We start from the raw sequence: 10,123 nt of genomic DNA, 5'->3' as shown, positions 1-10,123 counted from the left end.
GCCCGCACAGTGTCCCTGTGCGCCCGCACAGTGTCCCTGTGCGCCCGCACAGGTGACTGTGCGACCGTATAGTCTCTTTGAGCTTGTGCGCTCGCACAGTTTGGCTCTGCGTGCGCACATCCTAGGCTGTGCGGTCGCACAGTGGTTGTGCTTCACGCACAGCCACGGGAACTCCGTTCACGGGCTTTCCATCTATTTACAATCCAATTTCCGGTTCAAAACGTTAATTCACGTACCAATCAACTCAATTTCGCAATCGAAATGTAAAATCAATACGTATACGTTTGATTTGATATGGCAACCATTATATATTTAAATATAATCCAATTTATATAGAACCGAATTCAAAATAACAGTTATTACTTCGATTAATGATGAATCACCAAAGAAATTCGAGTTAGAAACGAGAAATCGGATCGGATTTGGCGAATGTATCGCCGGGCGCCTATGAAGCTAAAAACCTAACTTTTTGGTTATCTGAAGCAAATAAATTCAATTCATTTGATTTTCATATATATATATATATATATATATATATATATATATATATATATATTGGCTAAATGAAAAACTAGTCCTTAGGGATTTACGCGTTACTTTAACACAAATTCTTAAATATTCGTCCGTAACTAAAACGGACAACGAACTCTGAATTTTATGAAATTTTAACCATGAATTCCATAATTCGTAATAGGAATAAAAACATAGCTTTGGACGTATGTTTTATTTTTAAAAAATCTTTTAAGATTTATTAGGGCTAAATTAGACCGATTTAATAAAATTTATATCTCATAATCCTATAAAATTTTAGGAGTAACTTTTTAAAATATTCCGTGAATATTGACTACGAAAATATGCACACGGGTAGGGGTGAGCATCGGTCAGTTCAGTTTGGTTCGGTTCCAGAATCATCAAAACCGGCCATACCGAAGTTAGTTAATTTAGACACCAGACCGTTTGTTTTTTCACCAAACACCGAAATATTTTTTAACCAAAAATTTTGGTCGGTTCAGTTCGGTATCGGTTATTTAAAACGGTTTGGGCATTTAAAAAGCCCATTTATTTTTTGGACCACATTCAATAAAACCTTAAAAATAATACAACGAAAAATACAATTCATTCATTTTAAAAAAATTAATTTACATTGGAGAATGAAATATAATGAACAAGAATAGTTCAAAATTGACTAATGAAAAATAACATCACAAATTCATAAGCCAACTCTTAACTGAATTAGCACCAGGTAAAAACTAAGCAGCTAAATATTACATTCATCCAATTAACTACTAAAGTAGCAAAAATAATAATGAACAGCTAAATGCCTAAATATTACATTCATCCAAAAATAACTTAAGTAGCAAACACTAATGAACTATATAGATTACATTCATCCAAAAATTAAATTATATGTCAAAGTTATCAAAAAATATAACTGAATTATGTAGTATGCACACTGCCGGCCAATAGCATTCAAAAATAGCAATTTCCAGCACCCAAGCAGAATAGGAATCTCAGGAATGAAGAATCACAAAATTCAGAACAAGAACATTTCCTGAATTGAGCCAATTAAAACTAATTGTAAAACTTGAAAAGAGTATATTTTATACTGAAAAAGACGTATTTACACTTCAAATCAGAGAAATTTTTAAAAACAGGGGCTCAGAATAAGGTTTTCACATCTTTATAAGGCGATGTAATCCACATTATGGCTAAATTAAAGCCTCATCATGCAAATATGTCAAGGCCTTATGTATTATCAGATTTTTGAAGTGGCGGAAACTTCATCATAGCCAAAAACCAAACAGTAAAGCAATTTGAAAGCAATAAAAGATTCATAGGTTATAAGTTATAACCAAAATGGAAAGTTTATGAAGCAATCTGAAAGCAATAAAAGAATCATAGGTTACAACTTATAAACAAAACAGAAAGCTTTGAAGCAATTTGAAAGTAATAAAAGATTCATAGGTTATAAGTTATAACCAAAACAGAAAGCTTATGAAGCAATTTGAAAGTAAAACCCTTTCAAATAGATAATTTTAAAATAGACAGTAAAGCAATTTTAAAAACCTTTTAAAGTGCTTCCACCACTTTTATGTATAGGGACAGGGACAACCAAGGCAACAAGCAGCACCAGGCTTTAGGCAACAAGCAACACCAGAAAATTGGCTTCCACACCAAGTTGCCACAAAAGCAAAAATCAGCAAGAGTCCAACTTCTTAGTTGGGAAACCCTGTATTAGGAACCAACAACACAAGAACATAAATTATTAGATAGTACTAAATATAAAAGGAATTACAAATCAAATAATAAATAAAAAAAGTTGGTTTAAGAGATAATCTTGCTCAAAGGATTCCAATTCATCAAGGCACTCTTCAATCACCAAAAGGCAGGCTTCTGCTCTAAGCCAATCCTGAGTGCACACCAATGCTTCCACCAATCTTGGAGTTAAAGAACTCCTAAAGCAGTATAGTACTCTGCCAGAAGTACTAAATGCTCATTCAGATGCAACAATATAGATAGGGACAACAAGAATATCTCGAGCCATCCTCGAAAGGATTGGAAATCGCTCTGAGTTTAGCTTCCGCCACTTCAAAATATTGAAATCATCATCATTCTCAACCGTAGCCTCACTCAGGTACAATTCCATCTCAGATTTCCTACTACCAGAATTATCACCCTTGTTCTGCTCATCAAATTTAGCCTTCATAAGGGACATATGTCTTTTTGTAGGTGGTGGCAGGATTGGTGTTTGAGCAGAAACAACCTCTGAAGATTGACTAAGACTAACATAAGCAGATGAACCACTATGTACATCAGCGGGTAATTGATTTTGGAGGTCACTGTACTTTAAAAAAGTTGCAAAATGGTGACCGAACTTCAAAACGTAACATTTTAGTTACTATACTATTTGGTTATGTTAAGATAGAAGGATTTTTGGTTACCGAAGAAAATTATCTCAAGTCGATTTTTTGTTGATTGTGTGTATATATGAAATATAAGATATTATTTGTTATAAATAATCAAACTTTGATTACTACGTATGTATAATTTGACCGTAAAACACTAAAAAACCTTCCAAAATCACATATTTGAAAGTTTAGTACCCAATTTGTTACGTTTTGAAGTTCGGTCACCATTTTGCAATTCCTGAAAAGTACAGAGACCCCTAGAATCAATTACCCGTACATCAGCCTTTTCATACTCAACAAACAGGATTGTTAGCTTATCATTCACAGTGTCAAATAATTTAATACCTTTCTCAGGACCAAATAGAGCTTTCAAAGTATACAACAAATGTTTTATTTTACTGGTAGGATCAAAAACATGTGCAAAAAAAATCAGATTATTCATCTTCTGGGGATCACCCCAATATTTGTTAAATTTTTCCCTCATTTGGCTGCCCATTAGAATAATCTGTTGGTCATCACTAACAAGCATTTCATCCAACATGATAGAAAGGTCAACAATCTCTTGAAAATGCATGTTAGATGTGACAAGCAAAGAGCCAGATATTCTCAAAGTTGTGACATAGAAATATGACAAGCAAGTAGCAAACTTCTTCACATTTTCCCGGTTAACAAAAGTACGAATGCATTCAGCCATATAAGACCTAAAACTCTCATTAGATTCTTCATAACTTTAAAAAACAGATTGAAACAAGCAAGCAGTGTCAAGCATAAGAGAAGTGGAGTTCCACCTAGTTGCAACATCAAGACACAAGGACTTTTTGGTGCCAAGTTTATCATCAGCAGCAGTAAGGTCTTTAAATTTCTTAAGTCTAGATGGACTGTTCCTAATGTAACGTCTATAATCTCTAACTTTCTTAACAGAGTCATGCATTTCTTTCAGACCATTAGACACAACCAAATTGATCACATGTGCTATACACCTCATATGCAAATATTCACATTTACAAACATCAGTGCCCCAAGAAATCATTTTTTTTCTTAAATGCAGTAATAGCAGTGTTATTATTACCAGCATTAACCATAGTTACTGTGAAAACATTCTTAATATCCCAACCAAGCAAGCAATTTTCAAGTGTTTTACTTATGTAGTCCCCTTTATGCCCACAAACAGGTACAAGATTAATGATTCTTTTATGAAGAATCCAATCATTATCTATCCAATGGCAGGTAACTCACATATAATTAACATGTTGAATACTAGTCCATGTGTCTGTTGTGATACTAACTCTCTGACTCCTATTATTCCAAATATTTTTCAACTGCAACCTTTCATAAAGAAACATTTGGTAGCAGTCCCTATTAACAGTCCATCTAGAAGGAATGTGAAACCTAAGGCATGCAACACTCATAAATCTCTTAAACCCCATACCCTCTACATGCTTAAAAGGCAACTCATCTACAATGAGCATATAAGACAATCCTTTCCGAATGTCATCTTGATTAAATTTCCAAACCCCCAAATTTCCCTTCCCCTCATTTTCATCATGACTAGCAAAAAAATTTTGCAGAGTTAACAAGGTCTGTCTGGTATCTTTACAATGAGGGTTCTTAAGACATGAAAGAATGTGGGCTGTAAGTGTGGAAGTCCCATTCATTTTAGAATCTGAACTACATTTTTTTGCACAATACAAGCATTTAGCCATAAGTAATATGCCATATTCATCAACTATGCGCTCAAAATGCTCCCAAACTTTAGATCTAGCAGGAATTTGCTTACGTTTTTTTATCAACTGGTTTACCTCCAGTAGAAGCAGGATTAGGATCTTCTTGTTGCTGTTGAGAAGGCTCAGATGAGCCCTCAGCAGTAGCAACAGGTTGCTCCTGCTGAGTTGAAGGGGGTAACTCAGGAGATGAGCCAACAACCCCCTCAACATCAACAAGAGCAACTTGCTTTTGGTCAAGGTTTGACATCTGTGTGAGCAAAGAACCACATTCAATCAATACAGAGGCATCAAGCTACTACTTAGATAATAGCAAACCACTTTTTCATTTTAAGTTTTAAACATTTGATTCATGAAAAATCACTTTTATTTAGGCACAGAAGACAACAATTGACCAAACTATGACATTTAATCAATATAGAGGCATCACTTAATAGCTTCCAAACCACTTTCATTTTGTATGTTTTAAACATTTTAAACATGACAGGCTAAGATCATACAAACCAACACACAGACAGACAATCATAATTGTCAAATTCACATAATACAAACCATTAAACCAATCCACCATACAATTATAACTACTAATCAAATATATTAGAAAGAATGCACATACCCAGCAACAAATGCAATCCAAGCAATAGGTAAGCAAACTAGGCATTAGATCAAGTGATTTAAGTCACCCAGTCTCAGATTTGGGGCCACGAATCCAACAGTCAAGGGCTTCCACCATAAAAGATTCACTCATTCACTTAGTGAGTGAATCTTTTTATTTTTTGCAGACATGCCATGAAGACAAAGCAAAGGACAAAATTCATTAGATTAAATCAAGATAAAGAAATAAGTAACTAGTAACTAGTCCACAAATTAAAAGCCTAAAATATATTTACCTGTTCTTGTAAAATCAAAGCCAAATCCGAAAGAGTTTCCAGAAATCCCCAGTTCAGAACATGGAGGAAAGTAATAAACCATATCAGTTACAGAGATAATCAATCAAAGGAAAATGAGTATCCCAGCTACCCTGAATATCCAGAACACACATCCTGAGCATGTCCTCCAAAGTCTGAATAGTCCTCTCAGACTGTCCGTCAGTCTGAGGATGAAATGCAGTACTGAAATCCAACCTCGAACCCAAGGATTCCTGCAATGCCTTCCAAAACCGAGAGGTGAAAATCGAACCTCTGTCCGAAACTATCGACACTGGTAGACCATGAAGACTAACGATCTGATTGATATACAATTGTGTCAACTTCGAAGCCTGATAAGTAACCTTGATCGGTAAGAAGTGAGCTAACTTGGTCAAACGGTCAACTATCACCCAAATCGAATCATACCCCTGTCGGGTACGTGGTAAACCAACCACAAAATCCATAGCGATCCGCTCCCATTTCCACTCTGGAATAGGTAGCGGTTACAGATATCCAAACGGTCTCTGATGTTCTAACTTTACCTGCTGGCAAGTCAAACACTTAGACACAAACTCTGCAACATTCTTTTTCATTCCGCTCCACCAGTACGTATCCTTGAGATGATGATACATCTTGGTAGAACCCGGATGAACACTGTAAGCTGACTTGTGCACTTCCTCCAGAATCTGGTCTCTCAAACCACCTGAATTCGGAACACACAGTCGAGAACCGAACCTGAGAACTCCATCCACCAGAACAAACTCAGAATTTCCATCCAGATGGATCTCATCCATAATCCGTTTTAATTGTGGATCCTCAGCTTGTGAAGCTTTGATCCTATCAATCAAAACCGGCTGCACCTGTAACTGTGCTAACAAACAACCTTTCTGCGAAACCTAAAATCCGTATCCCAAAGCTAACAAACTATGCCACTCACGGACCATGGGTCTCCGCCCAACCTCGGAAATATGGGCCAAACTGCCCGAAGACTTGCGACTCAACGCATCGGCTACCACATTAGTCTTACCCGGATGGTACTGAATAGAACAATCGTAGTCTTTCAGTAACTCAAACCATCTTCGCTGCCTCAGATTCAACTCTCGCTGATCAAAGATGTACTTCAGACTCTTTTGATTAGTAAAGATCTCGCAAGTAGCACCGTACAAATAGTGCCTCCAAATCTTAAGAGCAAAAACCACAGCTGCTAACTCCAGATCATGAGTAGGATAATTCACCTCATGCTTCTTCAGCTGACGAGAAGCATAGCCAATCCATTCCCAAGATAACATCAAAGGATAAAACGTGAAGGACTATCAAGTCCGCACTAAGATCTCTACCGTGAATGACCATAGAACTAGACGGATAAACCACGTCAACCACAACATAATCAGATAAAGGTGTAGATATAGATAAAGACTCTAACAACCTAGATGGTGTCACACCCAACTTAGCAGCAAAACTTAAAGAAACAAAAGAATGGGTTGCACCCGCATCAAACAAAACCAATGCATCTACAAAAGAGATCGGAATAGTACCTTGCACACTGCATTGGATGCACGAGCATCCTGTGGAGTCAAAGCAAACACTCTAGGCTGACCCTGCCCTTGCTGCGATGTCTGAGCAGAATTGTAACCACCCGAACCTCTACCAACGTTTTCACGACCTTTAAAACCACGCCTTCCAAAACCACGGCCCCTCTGGCCTCCGAACGAAGCGGCAGGTTGAGAATACATCACCGAAGCAGTCCTCTACTGTTGAAACGACGGATGTGCCATACTAGCCGATGACACCTGCTGCCCAGATGCCGGACACTGTCTAGGAAAATGGCCTGGTTGGCCACAAGCATAACAACTACCTGGTGCTACTAAACAAACCCCAAAATGCCCGCGTCTGCAGGTCTGGCAAAAAGGAACACTGGAAACTCCACTGTTTCCATTCCTAGAACTACGGTTGCTACCACTGTGACTAGCACTATGCGAGTGCGGCTGGTACCCTCTCCTGTCATTACTCTTAAACTGTGAGGACTTGGAATGACTGTTGCTACTACCATCTTGTTGTCCACTACTGTGAACAAGATTGCCCACCTTCTTGGCTTCAGGCATTTTCCCGAAATGCAACAGTGTGCTCTCCATACAACGAGCACTGTCGACCAAATCAGTAAAGTCTCTGCGTGTCTCAGTTAGAAGAGTAACAAACTCAGGGCCTAAACCCTTCATGTATCTGTCGTTCACCCTTAACTGCTCGGTCTGCAGCTCCGGGGCAAAGCGACTAAGCCTGACAAACTCGGTCGTAGACTCTTGTACCAACCTATCTCCTCTTTTCAAATCCACCAATTTGTCTTTGTGACCTTCAATCACCGGTAAAGGCAAGTAGAAATCTCTAAATCTCATCACAAAACTATCCCAAGTAATAGCATCAATTTCAGGGTGAATAACCCTGCGAAACCAATCACCAGCTGAACCCTTCAAGGAAGACTAAAAAAAGATAACATTCTGACGCCAAGTAGCCTGAAGTCTACAAGCATTCTGCTCGACTTCCTCAAGAAAATCCAGCGCGTCACCTGATCCATCGAACTCAGTCGGCTTCATCCTCTTATAAGCCAACACCAACTCCCTGTTAGAAATCCCAACACCACTTGCAGCTGCACCACCAGCCTGTGGTACTTGCTGCTGCACAATCTGACCCAAAACTACGTACTGATCTTGCATAGCGGCTTGCCCCGCTTCCAACTGAACCAGACTAGTCTGCAAAGCAACAATCCCTGCTAAAAACATCGTGAAGTCAAAAGCGTCCAGTGGTGGCTGTGCGCACCAGGTGCCTGAATACCTGCTGCAACACCACACCCTCTGCCTCTACCTCTACTAGCTTGGCCTCTACCAGCTTTTCTGAATTTGAGCATTTGAGCTATGGCACCACCCTGGATTTTTAGGGAACCGTGCATTGATCTTGATCGCCAGGCTGACCGGCATGCTGCTTTACTGGAGGTGGATGAGGAGGTTCCGCTCTTGTTGCATCTGGAGGGGCACTTATGTGCCAAGGCTCATCGCGAGGTGCGTTTTTCATCGTTTTGGCTTGTAGATAGACCTTTTATTGTCTGTATGTCTGAAATACGTCCGTAATATTGTCGAAACTTCGTCGAAAGTGGACCCAATCCCCAAAAATTTCATCCCGGAGAGGGGAAGAAGTGGCAATGGCGTGCGTGGGCCTGTCCAGGACTCTATTCCTCTGTGCTATATGACGCATTCTTTTGCGCCTGCGGACTGTACCCATGTGAGTATTTCCCTTTTCTTTTCTTTCATTTTGAGGGCCCGTTTTCCCTGTAAGACTGAGCGTCTTCTGCCGGTTTTCAGGTGCCGGTGTCTAACGTGGCTCAGTTGGCCGATGCTTCTTACTACTGGCGTGATCGCTTGTGCACTGTTTCTGCACAGATGAGGGTAAAAACTAATATGCAATATTTCTTTCCTATATGTATGCATGTATCCTATAGCCCTGACTGCTCTCTGGTTTCTTCTGTAGTTGCGCATTGATGATCTGGAAGAGCAAGTACGTCTGACAGGGCTGGGTCCGGCTGAAAGTGACATCCCTCTTGGGTTCCCTGGCGGAGGTGGACTTCGTGCTGGTGATCGTGGGCGTGGAGCCCGTGGTAGGCGAGGATCTGACATCCGGGGCGGTCGTGGATCGCTTCGTCTTCTGGTGGCGAGCAGTCTGGGCGTCGTTCTGGTGACTCGCTTTCTGGGAGCCGTTACGGAGACTCGGAGACCTTAGAGCAGGATTTGGACTCCGATAGTTAGGCTTGTATTATATGTTTATCGTGTTTTGAACTTTTTCTCTTTTTTTTCTTTTATTTGATGATTGTGTAGGTTGTCACAATATTTTGTACATTCAGCGTTCTGGACACTTTATCCTCATAGCTTTGTTTTGCTTGCTATGTTTGTGTTAGCCTTTTCTAGCCTCTCTGTTTCTGTTCCTGATTTTTGACTGGTGGAGACCTGATGCCCCCGGTTCTTTGGCTGGTGGAGACCTGATGCCCCCGGTTTCTCTAGCTGGTGGAGACCTAATGCCCCCCGGTTCGTCAGCTGATGGAGACCTTATGCCCCTGTTCCTCTGGCTGGTGGAGACTTGATGCCCCCGGTTCTGCTACTGATGGAGTCCTGATGCCTCTGTTCCTCTTGCTGGTTGAAGACTTGATGCCCCCAGTTCTAGTGCTGGTGGAGACCTGATGCCCCCGTTCCTCTAGCTAGTGGAGACCTGATGCCCCCGGTTCTTTGAGGTTGGTGCCCGTATTTTCTGGGCGACGTAAGGCTGTCGTTTGTGGTTTCTGGCTGATGGGGACCTTAAATCTCCCAAATCTCTCGATGAGGAATTCTTCTGTTTGTGTGATTGTGGAAGTATTCTACTTCTCTATTGGAGGACTTTGATGCCCCCTGCTATCAGAGTTTCGTCTCTGGATAGCGGAGGCATGTCGCCTGTTCTGCAATTCATCTAGAGGTAGAGGTTTGTGAAGGTTATGGTGGTCTGTGCTGGTCGGTTTTTTGTCTTCGGGTGTCGTAGGCGTGGTGCATATTTTGGGTATTTCTTGTGGGCC

General features: G+C 40.2%; 3 protein-coding genes across 3 annotated transcripts; all 3 read right to left on the bottom strand.

Annotated features, from left to right (window-relative positions):
* Nucleotides 1–2,494: 2,494 nt before the first annotated feature.
* On the bottom strand, nucleotides 2,495–3,603 carry LOC126687657 (zinc finger BED domain-containing protein RICESLEEPER 2-like). The gene is made up of 2 exons (XM_050382214.1): nucleotides 3,135–3,603; nucleotides 2,495–2,766 (listed from the first exon to the last, which is right to left on the bottom strand). Exons 1-2 carry the CDS (start codon nucleotides 3,601–3,603, stop codon nucleotides 2,495–2,497), a joined length of 741 nt encoding a protein of 246 aa, XP_050238171.1.
* A 36-nt stretch (nucleotides 3,604–3,639) lies between these two features.
* Nucleotides 3,640–5,602, bottom strand: LOC126687656 (zinc finger BED domain-containing protein RICESLEEPER 2-like). The gene is made up of 7 exons (XM_050382213.1): nucleotides 5,521–5,602; nucleotides 5,314–5,353; nucleotides 5,151–5,211; nucleotides 4,687–4,880; nucleotides 4,204–4,577; nucleotides 3,979–4,122; nucleotides 3,640–3,881 (listed from the first exon to the last, which is right to left on the bottom strand). The coding sequence occupies exons 1-7, from the start codon at nucleotides 5,600–5,602 to the stop codon at nucleotides 3,640–3,642; spliced, it is 1,137 nt and encodes a 378-aa protein (XP_050238170.1).
* Nucleotides 5,603–7,286: 1,684 nt separating this feature from the next.
* Nucleotides 7,287–8,437, bottom strand: LOC126687655 (uncharacterized). The gene is made up of 3 exons (XM_050382212.1): nucleotides 8,350–8,437; nucleotides 8,046–8,299; nucleotides 7,287–8,000 (listed from the first exon to the last, which is right to left on the bottom strand). Exons 1-3 carry the CDS (start codon nucleotides 8,435–8,437, stop codon nucleotides 7,287–7,289), a joined length of 1,056 nt encoding a protein of 351 aa, XP_050238169.1.
* Nucleotides 8,438–10,123: the final 1,686 nt, after the last annotated feature.

This window comes from Mercurialis annua, linkage group LG6, assembly GCF_937616625.2.
Source record: "Mercurialis annua linkage group LG6, ddMerAnnu1.2, whole genome shotgun sequence".
NCBI lineage: Eukaryota > Viridiplantae > Streptophyta > Magnoliopsida > Malpighiales > Euphorbiaceae > Mercurialis > Mercurialis annua.
This window is presented reverse-complemented; position numbering and strand designations above follow the sequence as displayed.